General features: G+C 50.2%; 1 protein-coding gene across 2 annotated transcripts in view; it reads left to right on the forward strand.

Moving 5' to 3' along the window:
* ZFAT (zinc finger and AT-hook domain containing) overlaps positions 1-24,091 on the forward strand; it is a 176,232-nt gene extending 152,141 nt beyond the window's left edge. For both annotated transcript variants that reach the window (XM_036830778.1, XM_036830779.1), the window contains one exon: positions 23,145-24,091. In XM_036830778.1, the coding sequence (XP_036686673.1) occupies positions 23,145-23,384 (240 nt within the window). In that variant the 3' untranslated portion in view covers positions 23,385-24,091. The remainder of the gene's footprint in view (positions 1-23,144) is intronic.
* The last annotated feature ends 331 nt before the right edge of the window (positions 24,092-24,422 follow it).

The raw sequence follows: 24,422 nt of genomic DNA on the forward strand, positions 1-24,422 counted from the left end.
TCAACAGGTTACCGTTATGATGATCCAGGGTCTTTTTGAGCTAAACTTGAGTGCTGTTTATTGCTGCTGGGGGTACCCCTATACAGTAGATGGCGGAACTGGGTACACTGTGGGGTGTCACCCTCTGGGGGTGCGGGGTGGCCCATCTGGGAGAAGATCCCTGAGATGCAAGTGAAGTGGTTCAGGTCATTCACTCATCCGTGTTGCTTTTAAAAAACACAACAGCCTTTCAGTCCATGCGCCATGTGTGAACAGGCTAGGCTGTGCCCCTGTGTGGAAGGGCCCAACTGTTGTAGGTTTAGTCCAGAGAAGGCTGTTGAGGAGCTCACACTTTGTCAAGCCTGCTTCTCTGTGGCTCAGTTACCCTTCCTGCCCTGCCGAGACCCCGTGAGAGAACACACTGTGGTAATGTTGTCCAGAGAAACAGAACCAATGGTGTGTGTGTGTGTGTGTGCGTGTGTGTGTGTGTGTGTGGTGTGTGTATAAAATAAGGAACTGGCTCACTGATTCTGGAGGTTGACAGCCAACAAGTCCCGAGATCTTCAGTCAGCAAGTTAGAGACCCAAGAGCCGATGGTGCAGGTTCTACTTTGAGTCTGAAGGCCTGAGAACTAGGAGAACTGATGGTGTGATGGTATAAATTGCAGTCTGAAAGCCAGCAGGCTTGAGATGCAGGAAGAGCTGATGTTTCCATTAGAATCGAAGAGCAGGAAAAAAAGAAAAAACCAACGTCCAGCTCAAAAGCAGTCGGGCAGGAGGAATTCCCTCTTATGCAAGGGAGAGTCAGCCCTTTTGCTCTATTCTGGCCTTCGACTGATCAGATAAGGCCCACCCACATCAGGAAGGACAGTCTCCTTTACTCAGTCTGTTCACTTAAATGTTAATCTCATCCAGAAACACCCTCACAGAAACACCCAGAGTAATGTTTGACCAAATATGTGGGCACCCCTTGGCCCATTAAAATTAGCCATCACACATGTTCATGTAGTGCATTTCAGAGTATGTGCTCTTTGTCAATGGAGGGTTATTGTTCATCCAAGTTGTTGTTTACTGAGATACTCAGTTGTCATAGAGACGATTTTGAGTCACAGATTTCGGGGCGATGCGGTAGTTTCTGGGGAGCACGTACACCTTGGTATATCCTTATTTCTAACTGCAGTCGACATTTCCGTTCACGGTTCAGGAATGAGCGCCCCCTTGCAGGTCCTTGAAAGAGTCACGGCTGAGGAGAGGCAGCCCCCAGGGGCCCTGCACGCGCACCCGCGCTCCACCTTCACCCCCAGGTCCAGAGCAGCCAGACCATTCTTAGTGGGCCTCCTCCCGTGGACTAAGGCGCTCAGTGGCGACTCGGATTAGCGGGCCTCTCCGTCGGCAGGCCTGTGTCTCTGTGCCCGGCCCTTGGGCCTCCTCCCGTGGACTAAGGCGCTCAGTGGCGACTCGGATTAGCGGGCCTCTCCGTCGGCAGGCCTGTGTCTCTGTGCCCGGCCCTGCTTCCCTGCGGCGTCCCCTGGGATTGCCACCCTCCTGCTTTTGGAGGTGCCGGATGCCGCCAAGCTGCCGGCCAGTGCGCCAGTGGCGCGGAACACCAGGAAGGAGCAATTAAGACCGCCCAGAGCTGCAGGCGCCCCGCCCACCCCCCCAACGCAGACCCTCAGCCTGGCAGGCCCAGAATAACGCTACCATCGACTTGTTCAGCATCTCAACCTTTCTTCCCACTTGCTTTAACTGCTGGTTAAAAAAATAAACAAAAAAACAAAACCCAAAGCAGAAGTTCTAGCTTTGTCAAAAGCAACCCACCTCTCCTGGCTGCTTCCCCGCAGCCTTTGTCACCTTCGGGCAGGTCCCCTGTGTTGGCTGGCACTGGAGGGTGAGGTCAGGACACGCCAGCCTGGAGGAGGGGAACTCGCCAGCCTCCCTGACGGGCTCAGCACGCAGTGCCAGTCTGAGAGGCACTTTCGGTAGCAGGTCTCACTGGAAGACGTATGTCGGTTGGCAGCCAGCACTGGAATTGCTGTTTGTTATTTGCAGTTCATTATTTTTGCGAGGAAATGCAATCGACTCCTGTGGCTGACCACGTACATCAGTTGCCTGTGTGCAAGGAAACTCGGGTCCAGCCTGTCCTGTTTTTCATTTCAGGCCCTGAGTAATGTGGTCCCCGGAAACTCTTTCACACTGTCCGTCTGTACAGGGGCATCTGGTCGGGAGAAGCCGCTCTGCAGGGGGGACCTCTCACGTGCAGCCTCTGGCTTGGGGGGAGCCTCGCTCCTGTGATCCACCCGGAAGAGGAGCCCGGGATGGGCCTCCTGCCCGTCTGGGGGTGGATGTTGAACATCTCATAAGATTTGTGGCAGAAGAACGGGGAGAGGGATCTGGAACGTGATTCGTGTGAGGGTGCAAAAATCTATTTTCATTACTATTTAAAAACGATCACTCCATTCCATGAATTTGATCATTTAACTACACAGCAAGAGACCTGACAGAAGAATCACGTCCAAGCGGGACACTCTTGTAGTCCTTTGAAGATCATAGGAGATATTGGCCGCCCGCATTGCTGTAAAGTGGGACTGAGTTGAGATCTCCCCCCTTGTCCTGCCCACAGACAGGATCGGGTGAAGCCTTCCTGTTCTGTTATCCTTTTAAGCTCCAGTAATCGGTGAGTTAACGGGATGTCTTCTTCTTGTTCCTGCAGAGGCTCTGTTGGACTCCTACTGTAAACACACCTCTCGCTGACTTTACCGAAGGCACGGAGGTTACAGGAGAGCCACCCGTTCTTTTCGCTCTGCTCACCTCTCTCACTCAGAGCCTCATTTGTCTTCAGATCACTTGCCTGTGAGTGTGGCAGTGACACATAATTGTGACATTATAATCGCTGGTTTTTATTCTTTTCCTCATAACGAAACCCCAGCATCTTCAGTTGTCTCGTTCATTTATTCCACTTCCCCATTAGGGTGGCTTTGCCATCGTTGTGGTTCATCTAAGGATTCTTTCCCAGAAGATTAAGGATACATGTATAATGTTAAAAGAACTGATAGTAACTGCAGTGTCTGTCCTCTGGACGTAACTGCTAGTGTTTTCTCTCCGTCCTCAGCATGTGATGGGAATGGCACACCCACTCCACGCTTACTGGCTCCGTGGTGTAATTACAGTCATGATGGATTCATGCCTCTGGAAGGCCCGTGCAGGGGAGCCACATGTCTTTTGTAGGTGATCAAATCCGATGCATATTGCAGGGCTGAGGGTATAGGCGTCCCCCGTGCTTCCTGACCCTCAGATGATCTAATTCTGGATTCTCTGTTAGTGGTAGAGATGCCTGCAATCCGGATAGACATCTTTTATCTTTTAATTCCCAGGCCTTTTGATCGCTGTGTAAATATGGAAGTCTCACTGACTCCTTTCTCTGTTTTTCCCTCTTATCCTACCCCTTCCTGTGAGAACCCGTTTTCAACTGCGTATTTTGATTAGTGAGGTTTGGCTCCTGCCTAAAGAACATTGCGGTGCCATTTATTTGATCCTGGGGCCCTGCCAGCTTTAATTATATCAAGCTTCTAATTACACACACAGGTAGCCTCTTCAAATATTTGCATACTTCACATTCCTTATAGAGCGTCTGTCCTGCAGTTGCTGAGTGGTGACCTTCAGCATATAGATCGAGACAGTTCACTCAGGGTCTTGGCGATGGGTTACTCTCCCCTGTCACTTAATGCCAGCTCTTGTCCTTTGTGAGCCTTCTTTAATTCTCCCTTAGCCATTTGAATCTTTTCTTTTTCTTTGTCTTAAATAAAACTTCCTTCAGAGATTTCTGTTTCTGGTATGATTTCTGATGGCTGACACTCAAAACTATTTCCTTTCGTAGCTCTTTTATGACTTGCTGAGCCCCTTTATTCCATAGCAGTGACTGAAAATTCCATTTCTTTGTGAAATTTTAAAAGTGAAAGTACACTCCATGATATACCTGTGGCCATATGGGAAATTGTCTGAAAAAACAGAGAATAAAGGCTTTTTCCCTATCCCATTCTGACACTCTTTTTCATATAGAACATCCTTAGCTGACCTGAAGATCTCAATTATTGAACTTTGCTTCTCTTTCCCTTTTTCTATGACCCAATTTTCCCATTACGCCCCAAGAAGCTGCAGCTCGGTTGGTGCAATTTGCAGAATCCCACTTTACTTGAGTTTTTATACTGCTGTGCTTGTTACTGTTTGCTCGAGTGCCCATTTCCTGGTCCGTGTCCTTGGCCAGGGCAAGTGGGTTTTATTTGCTTCCTCCCCTCTCTGCAGTTTCCCCTTGCTGGCTGACATCGCTCAGTCTGTTCGAGGTTGGGGGCAAAGGCAGGGCTGGGATGGCCCTGGTAGGAGAAGCCAGAACTGTAGTCACCGTCCGAAGGGCTCTGGTCCAGCCTTCCTTGGGTTCGGCTGCAGGCTGGCTCTCGCGCTTCTCTCCCCCTGGGGCAGTAGCCTCCATGCTAGCCGGAGGCGGTCCCCTGAGCGGGACTCTTAGTGTCCTGCGGTGTGGACTCCACACCTCTTCCCCACCCCCCCTCCATCCAGTTTCCCCATCTAGTAAATGCACGCGCTCCACTCCAGCTGCTGGGGGTCTGTCTTCCCTCCTCGGCCTCTCTCCGCCCCGCATCTGATCCATCAGCAAGTCTTCTCCCTGCTGTGGGCGCTCCCTTCACTACGCACCTTAAAGCACCCCTCTGGCCCCAGGCTGCCGCCTCCAGCAAGCCCTGACTACGCAACACGCGGTCCCCGGGCTGGCAGCGTCGGCACAGGGGGCTCGTTAGAAATGCAGAACGTCTGGCTCCCCTCAGACCTGCTGAATCAAACTCCGCATCGCGCCCTCTCCCCCGTCCCCCGGCGGCCCGCGTGCACGGTGGCGCCCGAGGGGCTCTGCTCGGAGCTGTCAGCCGTCCTCCCTGGGCACAGGCCTTGCTCTTCCCCTCGCTCCTTACTGTCTCTCCTGCTGCTCTAAGATGCAGTTTTCAGACAGAACGATCTTTTCAAAATGTGAATCAGATCCCGGCATCCTTCCCTGAAAACGCTCCAGTAACTTGCAAGTCTCCGGTAAACTGGGACGGGACCTCGCCCTGGCCTCCCGGCCCCACAGCAGCCGGCCTCCCGCGGCATCTCCTCGCTCTGGATGCACCGACCCACCGGGCTGCTCTGTGCCCACCTCCAGGCCTCCGCGCCGGCCGCGCCCCGTGCCCCGGGCGCTCCTGCCTCCCCCCCGGCGGGGCTGACTCCTGGCCCGGGCTCGGCCCTCTCAGGTCCTGTCGGGCCCGTCCTCCGGAACCTGTGACTGCGACGAGCCGTCACCGCCCAGACTGTGCTGTGAGATGGCACAGTGGGGTTGAGCACGGGGACGGGCCAGGGGGGCCTGATCCAGTGGCCTGAGCCCTTGAAGGCAGGGAACTGCCTCACCTGGGGGCAGGCGTCAGCGCGATTAGAAGCCGGAGGATCTGTGTTTTGAGCCGCTGCCTTCATGGTGGTTTTATGGTGGTGATAGAAAGCGAACATGGCCACGGACCGCGTGGGCAGAGAAGCGCCCCGTTGTTAACAGCCACGTGCCTGCGGCACCCGCCCTGGCCGCTCTGGTGCACCGGCGGCCCGGAGGCCTCAGGGGGCTTCCTGCTTCTCCAGGAGCTCCAAGTCCACCCCCCTGAGTAACCAGAGAAGCGGGTGGAGGCGTGGCTGTCCAGCACGAGAAGACCGCTCTGCCCCTTCCACGGAAAAGCAGAGGCTCAGAGACGGAGCCCCGCTGTGGGCCTGTCATGGACGGTGGCCTGGATCTGAGACTCTGGGCTGGACCACCCGGGCTGATTGTGGCCCTCCCTCCCCAGTCGGGAAGTAGGAAGGGGATGTTTACAAGGGGGCTGGCCCTGGGCAGGGGGCCGAAGCTCCCCTCCCATCTGTCTAGGTCATGGGGAGAATGGGGGGTGGGCAGGAGTCAGTTCTCAGAGACCGTGCCACCAGCCGTATCTTAGGTAGCCGGTTTGCGCACCCGCCTTTTCTCCCCAGCAAGTTGGAGGAGGTCTGTAGCACTTAGCTCAGGGCCTGGCACATTAGAAAGGCCTCAGGAGCGTTCAGAAGCACCACTGGGGGATCAGACTCGGGAAGCCGAGCTGGGTGGGCTGGGGGTGCCCTGGTCGGGACCCAGCTGAGCAGCCTGGTGATTTCCAGCTGCTGTGGGTGCCCCGCCTGGGGAGCCTCAGGCCTCCGAGACAGGGGCCCTCCCTGGATGAACAGCGCACGGGGGTCTCCCGAGAAGCCCATTCTGGGGGTTGTGCCGGGCCAGGTCACAGTGCGTGGAGGAGGACACAGCTCGGAGCCAGGCGGCCTGGGTGTGACCCCGCGTCTGTCACCTCGTAGTGTATGACTAGGGACAAAGCATTTCTCCTCTTTGGACTTCTGTTTTCTCATCTGTAAAGTGGGAAAATAATAGAACCTACCCCATGGGGCTAATGTACAGGTTGTGCGTAATGATGCAAATGAAGCAGTTGGCAGGGAGCCTGGCGCTGGTTAGGTCTAATCTTAGCTCCTGTCATAGGAGTGACGTAGCTCCTTAACCCCTGTCTGAGCTCATCGAGTTGCTCGTAGAATTCAGCCATAACTGTTTTTGCTTCTGGAAGCTTCTGCTCAGCAAGCAGGTACTGATGCAGCCGTCCCGGCCCTGTGCTCCGCAGTAGGAGTCCCAGGGTGGATGAAACACTGCCTGCTTCGTAGGAGAGTCTGTTGCTGGGTCCAAGCAGGTGGTTGCATTATGTAAACCGCCGTGTTTGTGGCTGGAGACAGTTTGACCCCTTACCACGTGCAGCTGTCGTGATATTCTGGGTCATTCTCTGGAGAAGGCCCTCGAGGAGGCTGATTTGGAAGAGCTGGTGCTGAGTGGCATCATGCAACCGCTTGCCCAAAGTAACGGGGAGTTGGGTGGGGGGCTCTGAGCCAGAAGGGGCACCAGGCTTGAGAGCAGGCAAAGGGAGAAGGGCCAGAGAGAGTCGAGGTGGGCAGGTCTCCCTACTCGGAGAGAGAAGTCCCAGTAGGAGGGGCGGGCGAGGGGCGCTGAGGAGCAGGAGGCGGCATCCACGCGGAGGTTCAGGGCGGGGTCTTGGGCTGCTCACGTCAGCGCGCCGGGTGGGCGTCAACACTGCACTGGCCTCAGAGTCAGACCATCGCAGTGCCGTGTTCTGTTCTTAGACCTACTTTGCCACTAATGAACTTAACCTGGGTGAGTTTGAGGAGCGATTGAAGTGGTTTATGTTTTGTGATGATAAACATCCTTTAAACAGAACGCGGATGTGCTCCATCACTGGGAATTTAGCCTGCCTTTCTCCCTCGGGTGAGGGCGGCGGCTTGGAGGTCCAGGGAGGAACAGGGCGCGTCCTGCCAGCTCCGTGTCCTTGCCCATGGGGTCTTGTGGAGGCTGCCCGTCACCTGCGTAAAAGGACAGGGAGAGGAACTGCTAGAGGAAACAGTTTGTTAAATCGGGGGGAGAAGAGTCTGCACCGGCTGAGGAGAGAAGCCCGTGCCTCCCCAGCACAGAGGGGAGGGCAGAGGGAGGGGGTCCACCGCCCCACGTCTCCATCGAGCACCTGCCCGTCAGGTGGGGGAGGCGGGGTCTGGTGAGCATCAGGAGGGTGGAGGCCTTTTGTCCTGAGCGCGTGCAGAGAGAAATGTTCTCAAACTGCCGTGGAGGGGAGTTCAGTGAGAACAATATCGGAAGCCCTGCCTGACCCCGGGAGTGGCCCATCTGTGGACGGGCTACCAGGCAGAGGTGAGGCTTTCGGAGAAGCATGGCCCCCTGGGCCAGGTGCCTGACAGGGGTGCAGAGCCCAGGCAGTGCGTGGTACTAAGTGGAATTCAATGTAGTGTGCTGAAAGGTCACCAACGTGCAGCATTATGCACGATAGACTTGTCTAAATATCAGAAGATTTTCAGAGGCGGTCAGAAGCTACCGCCTGCCTCCTTCCCTGTCGCTGTGAATATGCTCTGTTTGAGCTCGGTTTGAAAAGATCTCCTGGGGCAGACATGAGAAGAATTCAAGTCAGGCATGTGTGGAGTGCCTACTATAAACCACGTGCTGTGTGGACATTGTCTGGGGGTGGGTGTGCTAATCGTGCACCCTGGGGGGCGGTGGGGAGGTGGGGCTGGTGGGGACACCGCCCCTGGAGGGGATGACACACCGCTAGCAGTTGTGAGCACCGCACACTGCTTACCACTCGCCCTGCGCCAGGCCCCGGGCGCCCCACCATCTCTTATTCTCACATGGGCTGAGAGAGACCACGCTGCCCTTCCCATTGTACCACCACTTACAAGAGAAGGAGGGATTCGTCTTTCCTCGGTCACGTGGTTATCGCGATCACACTCACCTGTGCTTAGACTCCTGAGAAACACAGGGTGTCCTAGCTGTGCACGCCCTCTTTCCGCTGCTCACGCACCTGCCTCTAAACCCAGCTGCTACCGAGTTGGTTTGGCCAACGGGCAAGCCTTTCCATCCTCATCGTACGATGGGCTTGGGGCCAGTAGGAGGCACCTCTCTTCCTGTTTCCAGACCCCTCTGTCACAGCAAAGAGAGTGGGACCTGTCTGTCCCCTGCAGGCCAGGACCCCATGGACAAGGCCACCCTATGCAGGGGGCTCCCGGGGGCTCTGGGGCCTCAGCACGGGGTGGCCGAGTGTCGGCCAGCTGGACCCTGCAGCGTCTCCGAGAGCCAGGGTACACACGTGGGGACTGGCGGGGACTGTTTTTAGTGAGCTGTCTTTACACACCGGGCTTTGGGCTGTTTATGGGGTCTACAGAAAAGAAAATGTCTGCTGTCTCCTTACAATCAAGAGAGAAATAGGGTGGAGGGGAGGCATTATGACGTCTCCTCACGAGAGATGCCTTGCCTGACGCGGGCATGCATTACAGCCCTCCTCACTTCCCGTGCATTCTTTCTTTTTTTTAAAACGCTTTAAATCTTCATTGATGTATGGAATGGTTTCTTCCTGCCTATGAATATCTTTTGGTATTTCCACAAGTTTCTCGCACATAATATTTACCCCTTTTCTGGGTACCATATATATGTGTATAGTTTTAGAGTTGGGAATTTACGATGCTTTTTTATAAACCACATTCGTTTATAAATTCAGGTTAGTATTTACCATTTCCCTTTGTTTCCGACATATGCAACGCCACACCTGACCTAGGGTCGTGACGGTAAATGTGCTTGCTTATTAACCTTGTAAAATGGGTCTGCAGTCCCCTTTTGAGAATGCTAGAGGAACCTCTTGTTTGGTTGTAATTAGAGCAGTGAGTGAAACCCTAACTGCTGTAAAAAGTAAGGCTCCTTCCCCAGAGCTTAAACACACATAGGGGAGTATTTCGCCTGAAAGGACTGACGGCAGTGTTCTTTTTTTTTTTTTTTAATTTAATTTAATTTTTTTATACAGCAGGTTCTTATTAGTCATCCATTTTATACACATCAGTGTATACATGTCAATCCCAATCTCCCAATTCATCCCACCACCACCACACCCACCCCCCACCACTTTCCCCCCTTGGTGTCCATACGTTTGTTCTCTACATCTGTGTCTCTATTTCGGCCTTGCAAACCGGTTCATCTGTACCATTTTTCTAGATTTCACATATATGCGTTAATATAGATATTTGTTTTTCTCTTTCTCACTTACTTCACTCCGTATGACAGTCTCTAGGTCCATCCACATCTCTAAAAATGACCCAATTTCGTTTCTTTTTATGGCTGAGTAATATTCCATTGTATGTATGTACCACATCTTCTTTATCCATTCGTCTGTCGATGGGCATTTAGGTTGCTTCCATGACCTGGCTATTGTAAATAGTGCTGCAATGAACATTGGGGTGCACGTGTCTTTTTGAATTATGGTTTTCTCTGGGTAGATGCCCAGTAGTGGGATTGCTGGGTCATATGGTAATTCTATTTTTAGTTTCTTAAGGAACCTCCATACTCTTCTCCATAGTGGCTGTATCAATTTACATTCCCACCAGCAGTGAAAGAGGGTTCCCTTTTCTCCACACCCTCTCCAGCATTTGTTGTTTGTAGATCTTCTGATCATGCCCATTCTAACTGGTGTGAGGTGATAACTCATTGTAGTTTTGATTTGCATTTCTCTGATAATTAGTGATGTTGAGCATCTTTTCATGTGCTTCTTGGCCATCTGTATGTCTTCTTTGGAGAAATGTCTATTCAGGTCTTCTGCCCATTTTTGGATTGGGTTGTTTGTTTTTTTAATATTGATCTGCATGAGCTGTTTATATATTTTGGAGATTAATCCTTTGTCTGTTGATTCATTTGCAAATATTTTCTCCCATTCTGAGGGTTGTCTTTTCGTCTTGTTTATGGTTTCTTTTGCTATGCAAAAGCTTTAAAGTTTCATTAGGTCCCATTTGTTTATTTTTGTTTTTATTTCTGTTACTCTAGGAGGTGGGTCCAAAAAGATCTTGCTGTGATTTATGTCAAGGAGTGTTCTTCCTATGTTTTCCTCAAAGAGCGTTATAGTGTCCGGTCTTACATTTAGGTCTTTAATCCGTTTTGAGTTTATTTTTGTGTATGGTGTTAGGGAGTATTCTAATTTCATTCTTTTACATGTAGCTGTCCAGTTTTCCCAGCACTACTTATTGAAGAGACTGTCTTTTCTCCATTGTATATCCTTGCCTCCTTTGTCATAGATTAGTTGACCATAGGTGCATGGATTTACCTCTGGGCTTTCTATCCTGTTCCATTGATCTGTATTTCTGTTTTTGTACCAGTACCATATTGTCTTGATTACTGTAGCTTTGTAGTAGAATCTGAAGTCAGGGAGTCTGATTCCTCCAGCTCCGTTTTTTTCCCTCAAGATTGCTTTGGCTAGTCAGGGTCTTTTGTGTCTCCATACAAATTTTAAGATTTTTTGTTCTAGTTCTGTAAAGAATGCCATTGGTAATTTGATAGGGATTGCATTGAATCTGTAGATTGCTTTGGGTAGTACAGTTATTTTCACAATGTTGATTCTTCCAATCCAAGAGCATGGTATATCTCTCCATCTGTTTGTGTCATCTTTGATTTCTTTCATCAGTGTCTTATCATTTCCTGCATGCAGGTCTTTTACCTCCTTAGGTAGGTTTATTCCTAGGTATTTTATTCTTTTTGTTGCAGTGGTGAATGGGATTGTTTCCTTAATTTCTCCTTCTGATTTTTCGTTGTTAGTGTATAGGAATGCCAGAGATTTCTGTGCATTAATTTTGTATCCTGCAACTTTACCAAATTCATTGATTAGCTCTAGTAGTTTTCTGGTGACATATTTAGGATTTTCTATGTATAGTATCATGTCATCTGCAAACAGTGACAGTTTTACTTCTTTTCCAATTTGGATTCCTTTTCTTCTCTGATTGCCTTGGCTAGGACTTCCAAAACTATGTTGAATAATAGTGGCGAGAGTGGACATCCATGTCCTGTTCCTGATCTTAGAGCAAATGCTTTCAGTTTTTTACCATTGAGAATGATGTTTGCTGTGGGTTTGTCGTATATGGCCTTTATTATGTTGAGGTAGGTTCCCTCTATGCTCACTTTCTGGAGAGTTTTTATCATAAATGGGTGTTGAATTTTGTCAAAAGCTTTTTCTGCCTCTATTGAGATGATCATATGGTTTTTATTCTTCAGTTAGTTAATATGGTGTATCACATTGATTGATTTGCATATACTGAAGAATCCTTGCATCCCTGAGATAAACCCTAGTTGATCATGGTGTATGATCCTTTTTTTTTTTTTTCTCTTATATCTGTTCAGGCAAGAACTGTTAGTCCACTCTACTTTTATTTTACTCTCATTAAATTTTCCTATTATGGTAGTATTTTTTATAAAGGAATTTATAAATTGAATTAAAAGAAACTTCCACTGAAGAGACTCAACAAGTAAAAATAATTTCTGAAATAATCGTTTAAAGAAAGTATTTCCCCAGAGAAGTCTTCACCACGTGTATGATCCTTTTAATGTGTTGGTGGATTCTGTTTGCTAGTATTTTGTTGGGGATTTTTGTATCTATATTCATCAGTGATATTGGTCTGTAATTTTCTTTTTTTGTAGTATCTTTGTCTGGTTTTGGTATCAGGGTGATGGTGGCCTCATAGAATGTGTTTGGGAGTGTTCCTTCCTCTGCAGTTTTTTGGAAGAGTTTGAGAAGGTTGGGTGTTAGCTCTTCTCTAAATATTTGATAGAATTCACCTGTGAAGGAATAAAGACACAGACTAAGACAATGGACTTGAGGACACGGGGAGGGGGAAGGGTAAGCTGGGACGAAGTGAGGGAGTGGCATGGACATATATACACTACCAAATGTAAAACAGATAGCTAGTGGGAAGCAGCCGCATAGCACAGGGAGATCAGCTCGGTGCTTTGTGACCACCTAGAGGGGTGGGATAGGGAGGGTGGGAGGGAGATGCAAGAGGGAGGAGATATGGGGATATATGTGTATGTATAGCTGATTCACTTTGTTATAAAGCAGAAACTGATGCACCATTGTAAAGCAATTATACTCCAATAAAGATGTTTAAAAAAAAATGCATGGGAGCAATTACAAACAAGTTACTGCGTAGTTGGGGCTTTGATAAATGAATGATTTAATTGAACTGAACCCAAAGGCTGCATTTACAGTGATTCTAAGTTTTGGAATTCAGTGCTTGATTTGCATTCCATAGTAAAACTTTTACTCTGAAAAATGTTTTAAGAGGATAAATATTGCTACTGAAATTCCACTAGGAAAGGTAAAGGCAATGCTCTCAGTGGTTTTCTGTAGGTGTGAAGTAAAACTTTTAAGACATACTGTATTGTGACTTTTGTTAACAAGATACTGTGATGTGATTAGGCGGCCTTGAATCCAGAGATAGTAGATCAAAACTCCATACATCAGTGACTCATAGGTTTAAGAAACTTTAGGTGTCTGGCATGTCATTATTTTTCAGAAAAATTATTATTTGTACTATTTTGGAGGGGGACCCTGAGGCACTGATTTTACCTTCTTGGGTTATGTAATATTTTAACTACCTTAATGAGCTTTTTGTTAACAGCAGCCCCAAAATATGACAGTGCTATCTCTTAAAACTCAAGAACTAAAAAGTTTCCAAATATATTCATTTAAAAAATATTCTCTGTGCTATGAGAACCAAATAAAAAGTAACACATTAAATAAAGTTCTTCCTATTCAAAAAAAAAAAAAAGAATTTACCTGTGAAGCCATCTGGTCCTGGACTTTCATTTGATCAGTTTCAATTTCGTTACTTGTGATTGGTCTGTTCATATTTTCTATTTCTTCCTGGTTCAGTCTTGGAAGGTTATACCTTTCTAAGAATTTGTCCATTTCTTCCAGGTTGTCCATTTTATTGTCATAGAGTTGCTTGTAGTAGTCTCTTATGATGTTTTGTATTTCTGTGGTGTCTGTTGTAACTTTTCCTCTTTTCATTTCTAATTTTATTGATTTGAATCCTCTCCCTCTTTTTCTTGATGAGTCTGGCTAAAGATTTATCAATTCTGTTTATCTTCTCAGAAAACCAGCTTTTAGTTTTATTGATCTTTGCTATTGTTTTCTTTGTTTCTATTTCATTTATTTCTGCTCTGATCTTTATGATTTCTTTCCTTCTACTAACTTTGGGTTTTGTTTGTTCTTCTTTCTCTAGTTCCTTTAGGTGTAAGGTTAGATTGTTTATTTGAGACTTCTCTTGTTTCTTGAGGTAGGCTTGTATTGCTATAAACTTCCCTCTTAGAACTGCTTTTGCTGCATCCCATAGGTTTTGGATCGTCATGTTTTCGTTGCCATTTGTCTCTAGGTATTTTTTGATTTCCTCTTTGATTTCTTCCATGATCTCTTGGTTATTTAGTAATGGATTGTTTAGCCTCCACGTGTTTGTGTTTTTTACATTTTTTTCCCTGTCATTGATTTCTAATCTCATAGTGTAGTGGTCAGAAAAGTTGCTGGATATGATTTCAGTTTTCTTAATTTTACCAAGGCTTTGTGACCCAGGATGTGATCTATCCTGGAGAATGTTTCATATGCACTTGAGAAGAAAGTGTAATCTGCTGTTTTCGGATGGAATGTCCTATAAATATCAATTAAGTCTATCTGGTCTAATGTGTCATTTAAAGCTTGTGTTTCCTTATTAATTTTCTGTCTGGATGATCTGTCCATTGGTGTAAGTGGGGTGTTAAAGTCCCCCACTATTATTGTGTTACTGTCGATTCCCTCTTTTATAGCTGTTAACATTTGCCTTATGTATTGAGGTGCTCCTATGTTGGGTGCATATATAATTGTTATATCTTCTTCTTGGATTGAACCCTTGATCATTATGTAGTGTCCTTCCCTGTCTCTTGTAACATTCTTTATTTTAAAGTCTATTTTATCTGATATGAGTATTGCTACTCCAGCTTTCTTTTGATTTCCATTTGCATGGAATATCTTTTTCCATCCCCTCACTTTCAGTCTGTATGTGTCCCTAGGTCTTAAGTGGGTCTCTTGTAGACAGCATATATATGGGTCTTGTTTTTGTATCCATTCAGCGAGCCTGTGTCTTTTGGATGGAGCATTTAATCCATTCACATTTAAGGTAATTATCGATATGTATGTTCCTATTACCATTTTCTTAATTGTTTTGGGTTTGTTTTTGTAGGTCCTTTTCTTCTCTTGTGTTTCCCACTTAGAGAAGTTCCTTTAGCATTTGTTGTAGAGCAGGTTTGGTGGTGCTGAATTCTCTTAGCTTTTGCTTGTCTGTAAAGCTTTTGATTTCTCTGTTGAATCTGAATGAGATCCTTGCCGGAGAGAGTAATGTTGGTTGTAGGTTCTTCCCTTTCATCAGTTTAAATATATCGTGCCACTCCCTTCTGGCTTGTAGAGTTTCTGCTGAGAAATCAGCTGTTAACCTTTTGGGAGTTCCCTTGTATGTTATTTGTCATTTTTCCCTTGCTGCTTTCAATAATTTTTCTTTGTCTTTAATTTTTGTCAGTTTGATTACTGTGTGTCTCAGTGTGTTTCTCCTTGGATTTATCCTGCCTGGGACTCTCTGCGCTTCCTGGAATTGGGTGGCAATTTCCTTTCCCATGTTTTCAACTATAATCTCTTCAAATATTTTCTCTGGTCCTTTCTCTCTCTCTTCTCCTTCTGGGACCCCTATAATGCGAATGTTGGTGCATTTAATGTTGTCCCAGAGGTCTCTTAGGCTGTCTGCATTTCTTTTCATTCTTTTTTCTTTATTCTATTCCATGGCAGTGATTTCCACCATCCTGCCTTCCAGGTCACTTATCCGTTCTTCTGCCTCAGTTATTCTGCTATTGATTCCTTCTAGTGTAGTTTTCATTTCAGTTATTGTATTGTTCACCTCTCTTTGTTTGTTCTTTAATTCTTCCACGTCTTTGTTAAACATTTCTTGCATCTTCTCAATCTTTACCTCCATTCTTTTTCCAAGGTCCTGGATCATCTTCACTATCATTATTCTGAATTCTTTTTCTAGAAGGTTGCCCATCTCCACTTCATTTGATTGTTTTTCTGAGGTTTTATCTTGTTCCTTCATCTGGTACATAGTCCTCTGCCTTTTCATCTTGTCTGTCTTTCTGTGAATGTGGTTTTCATTCCACAGGCTGCAGGATTGTAGTTCTTCTTGCTTCTGCTGTCTGCTCTCTGGTGGATGAGGTTATCTCGGAGGCTTGTGCAAGTTTCCTAATGGGAGGGACTGGTGGTGGGTAGAGCTGGCTGTTGCTCTGGTGGGCAGAGCTCAGTAAAACTTTAATCCCCTTGTCTGCTGATGGGTGGGGCTGGGTTCCCTCCCTGTTGGTTGTTTGGCCTGAGGCAACCCAGCACTGGAGCCTACCTGGCTCTTTGGTGGGGCTAATGGTGGACTCCGGGTGGGCTCAAGCCAAGGAGTACTTCCCAGAACCTCTGCTGCCAGTGTCCTTGTCCTCACGGTGAGACACAGCCACCCCCACTTCTGCAGGAGACCCTCCATCACTCGCAGGTAGGTCTGGTTCAGTGTCCCCTGGGGTCACTGCTCCTTCCTCCTGGGTCCCGATGCACACACTACTTTGTGTGTGCCCTCCAAGAGTGGAGTCTCTGTTTCCCCCAGTCCTGTCGAAGTCGTGCAATCAAATCCCACTCGCCTTCAAAGTCTGATTCTCTGGGAATTCCTCCTCCCGTTGCTGGACCTTCAGGTTAGGAAGCCTGACGTGGGGCTCAGAACCTTCACTCCAGTGGGTGGACTTCTGTGGTATAAGTGTTCTCCAGTTTGTGAGTTGCCCACCCAGCAGTTATGGGATTTGATTTTATTTTGATTGCGCCCCTCCTACCATCTCACTGCAGCTTCTCCTTTGTCTCTGGATGTGGGGTACCTTTCCTGGTGAGTTCCAGTGTCTTCCTGTCAATGATTGTTCAGGAGTTAGCTGTGATTCCGGTGCTCTCGCAAGAGGGAGTGAGCGCACATCCTTCTACTCCACCATCTTCTTTCTGATGTTCTTTGTTTCTCTTTTCCTTTGTGCATAGTCTAGTGTCACTTGCTCACAGGGTGCAGCGTGCAGAGGCCTCATGCAGATCTTCAGACCAGTGTTGCTCCTGCGAAATAGCTGCAGGGACACCTCAGCTCGGCGGGCCATGCAAGACACTGCCAGGTGTTCTTTTTCATTCTTGTCTGGTTGTACTATTTGGACTTTTGTCTGCAGCCCTCTAATTCTTACCGTATCATAGAGGCCGAGAATTTCTGCAGTGGAAGGGACCTTAGAAAATGTTCACATTCTTCTGATTATTGGAAATGCTACCGTGTTCAAGACCGGGCCATCTCCTTCAGGAAACCACCCCTGACAACCACTCACTCTGCCCCCCGCCCACCCTGGGGGTCCAGGAGAAGTGTCCTGTCTGCCCCCTCCACTAGTCTGCAAGCCCTTTCAGGATGGGGAGCATGGGGGGCCCACGGTTCTGTTTCCAGCTTCCAGCAGAGTGTCTGACACATTGAATTCTCCTCAGAACAGGAGGCTGAGAGGGCATCTGAAGTACATGGGGACTCAGCATACGACAGATGAGAGACAGAGGCTTGTCAGGTGGCTTATTCAGTGAATGGCTGACCATTCAGAGTTGTCCATACAGAGGCCACAGTCTGTCTGTCTTTCAGCACAGGTGCTAATGTAACTGCACATCCCTGCTGCAGCCCCGGTAGCACCTTTCCTGGCCAGCAGACCATTGCAAGCACTGGCCCTTCAGATCTGCTTCCGATTTTAAAGCTTGTCTTCTGTCCCTCCTCTGGTGTGTCACTTGCTCTGGGCCTGGTAACTTTTGCCCACCTGCCTACTGGACATTATCATCGGGTGATGCTCGTTAGGGCCTGATTACACGTGAGGACCCCGGCAAGCAGCACTTTACGCTGCAAGCTCTCTTCAATATCAGACCTTGTCTTCCTTAGAAAACCGGCCTTGCTCCAGCGTCTGCATCCACCTTCTGCAGGGTTTGCTGCGTTCACTCTGCATAGGAACTTTCATTCCTGCTGGTACAGGAGGAGATGCTGACTTGGGACCTCTCGCCTCATCTTCCCTCGTGGCGCAGGCTGGGTGCCCACCCTCTTCTCACCTCCCCGCTGATGCGCTACTCTGGAGAGTTCAGTTTCTCCACAGCTTTTCAAAGCGCCAGCTCTGTGCCCAGCACAGCACTGAGAACCGTCCTGTGCTTTTGAGGGAAAATGTTTTCTCGGCCAAAATACTTTGTGGCTTTTGGAGGAAGCAATTCTGCGTCTTCCTTCTTTTTCTTTTTTCCTCTCTCGCTTTTTGCCTCATTTTTCCCAATTATTAAAGGACTGTATTATTTAAAAAATTTAGCTAACAGAAAAAAGAAGAGGGGCCCATGGTTGTACAGCACATAGACGCCCACGAGGAGTGCCAACCCCCCTCTGGTGCGGGCGTGGAGCCCGATGCCGTCTGTTCAGGAGGTACTGGCTAGGCCCTTCTTCATGCCAGGCCACATCACAGGTGCTGGAACAAAGTGGCCAAAACACGGCCCAGGTCCCTGCTTTCATGAAGCTCACGATGATGAGCAGTTAGATGAACAGGTGATGTGATTTCCAGGGGCGACAGTGCAGTGAAGGAATGAGGGCAGGAAGGCTCGAGTGTGCCCGAGGCTGCTGCTTCTGCTAGGGGGGTGGCTCTGGGAAGTCCTGTTGGACGCGGTGACAATGGAGCAGGAGCCCAAAGGGAGTGAGGGAGGGGCTCCGAGCAGGGCAGTCACGCTGGGGGAGGACCCAGGAGGCCGGGAGGGCACTGGGCGTGGGGCGGCAGCTCCGGGCAGGCAGGGTCTGGCCAGGCACGGATGCCCAAGGGGCTGTGCTCAGTGAGGGGACACACAGTGTGGCACGTAGGGTTGTGTGCTGCCCTCTTCACTCATTCGCACATAAGCCTTTTCTCGCTTATCGCAGAGCTTGTAGGGCATGAGGGAGGTGCTGAGTGTCCACGTCTTAGGTGACAGGACCCTCTCTGTGTATCTGGGAGGCGGTGCAGCGGAGCAGAGGTGTGCAGACTGGGGCACAAGCGACCCCATCCACATCCCAACTATCCCTTAGCCGCCATCATCTCCATGCAGGAGATGGGGTCTCGGTGGGAAGCTGCTCTCCCGCGAGAACAGAGCCCAGTAGAGTGCCTGGGTCTGTTAGTGATCTGGTCTAGATTCTGGAACACTTGAGGTGGGCAGAGCTGTAGAACTCAGAGGCTGACTTAGTGAATAATTTGCACAGTCCTATAGGTTAAGGTTTTCCATTAAGCTCTCTATGCTGCCGATAATTTAGCTGGAAGATGTGTTAGATACAGCACTTGGGGAAAATGGAGTACCCATCTCAGGGGATAATGACACTGTGAAGCCAGATTATTTCTACCATGGAGAACAATTGCAAGCCTGTGCTAATAGATTAAACTGCTAGAGTGTGATTGTTTTGAACAAAGAAAATGGTCGAGAGCTCTACAGCCAGCCACAAACTGATTGGGGTGGGTAAAGAGTAATAATTTAACCCTGTTGATCTATGGCATGTAATCCCTTTAGTCGCTGCCACACTACAGCAGCTGAGGAAGGTCCCCGGACCTGAGGTCACCCAGACTAATGTCCAGATTTTGCTACTTTCCAGCTGTTTGACCTTAGATGAGTCACCAGACGCTAGAGGTTTCATTCAGAGATGCCCAGGCCACAAGATGCTGTGCGCAAATGATTGGGATGAGGCAGGGAGAGTGTCCACTGGGTTTCATGGGGAGAGGGAAGGAATTCCATGGTTTGCAGAAACATAAAACAAAACAACAAACAGAGTGGGAATCACGTAACAGGTGGAGTGCAGGAAGTGGGAGGAGGGGCTTGCTCTGCAGGGAGCCTCCGTGCCTCCCTCTGTAACACAGCCCTCCACCACTCCTGGCTCCTCTTTCTCCAGCTGTACGTGAAGCGGGGCCTCTCCGGGCCTGGCGGAGCTGCTCACACAAGCTCGTGAGAACGTAGACTTGTCATGAGTTAGGCTTTGGACGCCCCGCCTATTACAGCTGTGCCATCTGGAGGGCCACTCTTCGCAGGACTTCTGTGAACTGGACACTTATCTTTGTCTTCATCACTCTGTCTGCTGAATTAAGCCCAACGGACAGTGTTTGGAAACTTTATTTTACTCTTATAGTTAGCAGTGAGTGAACTTAACTGGTGATTCCGGTGGACAAATCCCTGGAGCTGAAAATTAGAAAAAAAAATGGAGAAAGGATTATGTTAAATAGACTTAATACGTAGAAAAGGTAATATGGGCAAATAAATGTAGCTATTTAGTGGGAGAGACAGATGGTGCTAAGTCTTCTCTTCCCGTGTTAGGCGAGTTGCGGTCCAGGGGCTGCCGCGGATTGGGGGAGGCAGGGCCCTTCCTGGGAAGCCGCCAGCGTCTTCCTTCGTAAAACCAAGTCTCAGTCTCTCAGCTGGTGAGCGAGGCTCTTCAGGATCTGGTTGTGAACGTCGTTTCCGGCCTCACCCGCCCCTGCTCCCCAGCACCGCCGCTCCTGTGACTCGTGCACTTTGGACAGACACACAGCCCCTGGGGGCCTCCCCTGTGCAGACACACTCGGGGTCTGGGGTCCCTCGCTCTGCTAGGAGCAAAGCCTCAGTGCAGACGAGGGGCCCATAGGAGACTCAGGATGGGGATGCAGGAGTCCTCCGGGCTTTGAGGGGGGCCACGAGAAGCGTGGTGGGGAAGCCTGGAATCGGAGGGCTGTGGAAGCAGCGAAGAGGGCGTCTCAGTGGGTAAAGCTGAGGTTGGCTCAGCAGCGTCAGACAGCAGAGGACCGTGTGGAGAGGTGAGGATGGAACCCTGCCCAGTGGGCTTGGTGACTGGGAGGTGGCGGTGGCCCTGGTGGGGCTGTGGGCACACGCCTGCCCTTTGCCGCCTTCCCTCGGCCTGCCGCACCTTTTCCCACCATCTGCAGACAGCGCCTTCCGCGAAGTGGCCCCGGGCCCTGATGGGACAGAGTTAGCGTGTAATCGCCCTTATTTCGAGCACGGTGGCCTCTTGTTGGTTCTGCCCTTCTTCCACATCTGTGGGCAGTGGCCACGCCTCAGTCGTCCTGGGACCTCCTGGATGTGTGTCCACCCTGCTGCCATGGGAACAGGGGCTGCAGCCTCTGCTCATCAAAGCCCTGGGCCGGCAGGGATCGCTTTGTCCGGGGCAGCAGTGTCAGCCCTTGTCAGTACTCAGCCATGGAGGCACTAGAGTTGTCCAAAAGGACAGTGAGATCTTAGGCTGGCGACGTCCTCATTTTAGGCTTCATTTCTGATGACGGCAATCACTGTGTGTGAACGACAGTGCCAGGAGTGTATCACAAAGCTCGTGTATTGGTTGATCTCACCCTTTTTGTTTATCACCATTGTGTCATCTGTTTACCTGAAGTGCATCAGCTTGTTTTGCACACCTGAGGTCCTGGGACCTCAGCATAAATCACCCATGCCTCCTGACTTCTTCCTTCATGTAGAATTTACTGACAGTTAAGAGAAGAGCATTTGTTGAGTATTCCTTCCCCCTTTCCCACCCTTCTGTCAGGTACCTTCTTTCAAAGTGAAATAAATCAATATTTACTTCTAAAGTCTTGGTTCACAGTGCATTTTCCCATTTAAATGAAATTGAAACAAACAGTAAAAGAAGAAGAAGAAAAAAAAGGCCTCCACCTACTGCAGAAAAACAGCTCAGGCTAAATGGATTAATACTTTCCACTAGGGTATCTCTCTAGCTTCTGGTAAATTCCGTCAGTCCAAGTTAAAGGTTCCTTCCAATCAGTAACTTTGTGTGGAGCCCACCCCAGAGGTGCCTCGTCCATTTTCTTCTCTGCATTAAACATGACCCCATCTGACACAGCCCTTCCTGCTGTCAGGGAATGACACAGGCCCAGGGCCTAGGGAGACCCCTGGAAGCCCCATGGGCCATTCCCAGAGACAGCCTGGGGTCGTGGCTTGTTACAGAGGGCCGGGCAGGGAGGAGACCATCCCACGCCAGGCTCCAGCTGGGAAGGGAGTCAGAAGCATCATGAATGGGAGCTCACGGAGGCCACCTGAGCAGACCCACTGCTTCCAGTCTCTCCTGGGGGTCCTGGGAGTCATTGCTCCTTCTGCCCTCTCTGCCTGGAGCCCCGTCCCCATGCCTCCTCCGGAGGCTGCCCTGGCACTCTGTCAGAGCATCGCTCGGTTCCTGTGTCTGCCCCGCTAGACTGGCTTTCCACCATGTGCTGCCTGAGCGCCCATCAGAGCACCTGCACCCGGTGGAGCATCGTTGCACAAATACTGGGTTCTTGCTCCGTGCCAGGCATCCGCCCTGCCCACCTGGCTCTGGGGGAAGAGCTGTGCCGGGGCAGTGCTGTCCTAGCCCTCACGGAGCTCAGTCCACTGGGACCTGATAAATTGACAAAGGTTTTGTTGAATGAATGAATAATTGACATGCCGCAGTACCTTAAGAAAACGTTCCGTACACGAATGAAGGCACCAAAAGCACGGTGATGTTATTAAGCACCCACTTTGCATACGGAATCTTCTTCAGTTCTCCTAGCCATTCTCTGAAGTGGGCATTTTCGTCCCTATTTTACAGATGAGACACCTGAGAGTCCCAGGGGAAAGTGGGCAAGGCTCACAGCTAACTGCGGGGGAGCTGCTGTGTAAGCCCCGCGAAGTGCAGGACAAAGTTCTTTCCACCTCACCTTTCGGACCCCCTGGGAAAGGCCGGTCTCTCTGACATCCGTCCCTACATCTGAGGGCTCTTGTTCCCCAGCTCAGCAAGTCCAGGCCCCTTCACTGTCCTCCTGGGCTGGTTTTCTAATCCTTCAGTCATTTTTGCAGCTCTTAGGGTCTCAACACTTTCTAAATCTTTCCCATATTGTTTGTATTATTGCTCTTCTCAAAATCAAAGACAGCTGTAAAACAGACCAGAATGCACAGTCAGGGAGCTGGGGCCTTAGCACCAGCTGGAATTTGGCCTTGTCTGGAATCTGCCTGCTTGGAGCTACAGAGAAAGGCCCGCCCGTAGGAGTGAGCAGGCCCCCTCCACTGACAGAGCCCCGGGGCAGTGAGTGCCCATCAGCAGGCCCCTCCCGTGGCTCCGAGGCACTAGTGTTGGTGGACGACACCTGGGAAAAACCAGGCATGCAAGGGCGTGTACTCCTGCCTGGTGTGATGTTGATCTTCCTCATACACAGAGCTGAGCTCCCAGAGTGTGTGGAGAGACAGATAACCCAGGATAAACTAGTCCCTTTTTCACCACCAAATGGACCAGCTATGAATTTCCAGGAGACCCCGCACCCAACCCTCTACACGGTTGCAGAAAATAACTCCTAGAGTGCCTCGGCAACTCCCACGCCTCTGGGAGGCAGCTTGGCATCACGAGAAGAGCTTGGACTGGGTGTTTGAACTTGGGTTCCACCATTAGCCCCAGCTGGGGCCCCTGACCACGTTGCTTTGCACCGGTGGGCGTCACTCTCCTCACCTATAAACCGGGGGTGAGAGCAAGCGTAGAGCATTGCTGAGATGATCCTGTGCAGGAAGGACCAGCTCCTGGAATGTGCCAGATGCTCCGTAGGCAGTCGCGGTGATTCTCTTGTCCTGCTGGACCTGGAAGTGGGGCCCGTGTGACCTTTCTCTTGCCCTCCCGCAGGTCACGGACGAGGAGCCCAGTTCCAACCGCACGGTCATGATCCAGGAGACCCTCCAGCAGGCCGCCGTGGAGCTGGCCGAGCAGCATCACTTGGTGGTGTCCTCCGACGACGTGGAGGGCATTGAGACGGTGACGGTCTACACGCAGGGCGGGGAGGCCTCCGAGTTCATCGTCTACGTGCAGGAGGCCATGCAGCCCGTGGAGGAGCAGGCCGTGGGGCAGCCGGCCCCGGAGCTCTAGGGGGCACGCAGCGTGGGACAGCACCACGGGGCAGGGCTGCCGGCCTCTACGGAGCCGCCGGGACACGCAGGGCGGGGCGGCCCCAGGGCAGTGCTCTCCGCAGCGCCCTCCTCTGCGCTGTCCGCCCCGGCGGCCGCGTGGGGCTCTCCTGGCCCCGCTTTGGGTGGGCGAGGGGTCAGCGTCACCAGCGACACAGGGTGCTGCCCCCGGCACAGGCACACACACCTTCCCCCGCGTCGTCTGCTTCCAGGAGGACCTGTGCCTCAACTCCCCAGACACGGCCCATACCGCATAGCCCCTTTGCTTCAAGCGTCGAACAGAGACCCCCAGTCCTCATCAGCGTCTTCCCTGAATCACAGCCCAAATCCTTGACCCCCGTCTAGGTGCCGGCTCTTTACCTGGGACTGCTCTGCAGCCTGGTAACCAGGAGACAGCTGTCAGAGAAAGTGACCTTAACGGTTTTTGAATCACCTGTGAGAGAAGAGCGGGGAGGGCTTATCTACACAGTTCTACCCTCCTCAAGCATCAAGGGCGCTTATTATCATGTGAAGTAACTATGGTTTGATGGCCCTCCCGCTCCCATCACAGGTGGTGGTCTCAGCTTACTATCTTGGAATTCTTTTGCTTTTAAAATAAATGCACTTTCTCCTATTCACCTCCTACTCTGAGGAGGTGGGGTGGATAGAATAAAAGCATTCTCTGCCTGAGTACTTCTGCTCCTCTGTTAGGTTGGTGGGTTTACCTTTCCCCTTCCCAAATCAGAATCTTGGATCTGGACCCCACCCAGCACCACCTCCTCTGAGACCCAGGGCCACCCCCTCTGAGACCCCAGCACCACCCGCTCTGAGACCCAACACCACCCCCTCTGAGACCCAGGACCGCCCCCTCTGAGACCCAGCACCGCCCCCTCTGAGACCCAGGACCACCCCCTCTGAGACCCAGCACCTTCCCCTCTGAGACCCAGCACCTCCCCCTCTGAGACCCAGCACCTCCCCCTCTGAGACCCAGCACCTCCCCCTCTGAGACCCAGCACCTCCC

This window comes from Balaenoptera musculus, chromosome 17 (genome assembly GCF_009873245.2).
Source record: "Balaenoptera musculus isolate JJ_BM4_2016_0621 chromosome 17, mBalMus1.pri.v3, whole genome shotgun sequence".
NCBI classification, from domain to species: Eukaryota; Metazoa; Chordata; class Mammalia; order Artiodactyla; family Balaenopteridae; genus Balaenoptera; species Balaenoptera musculus.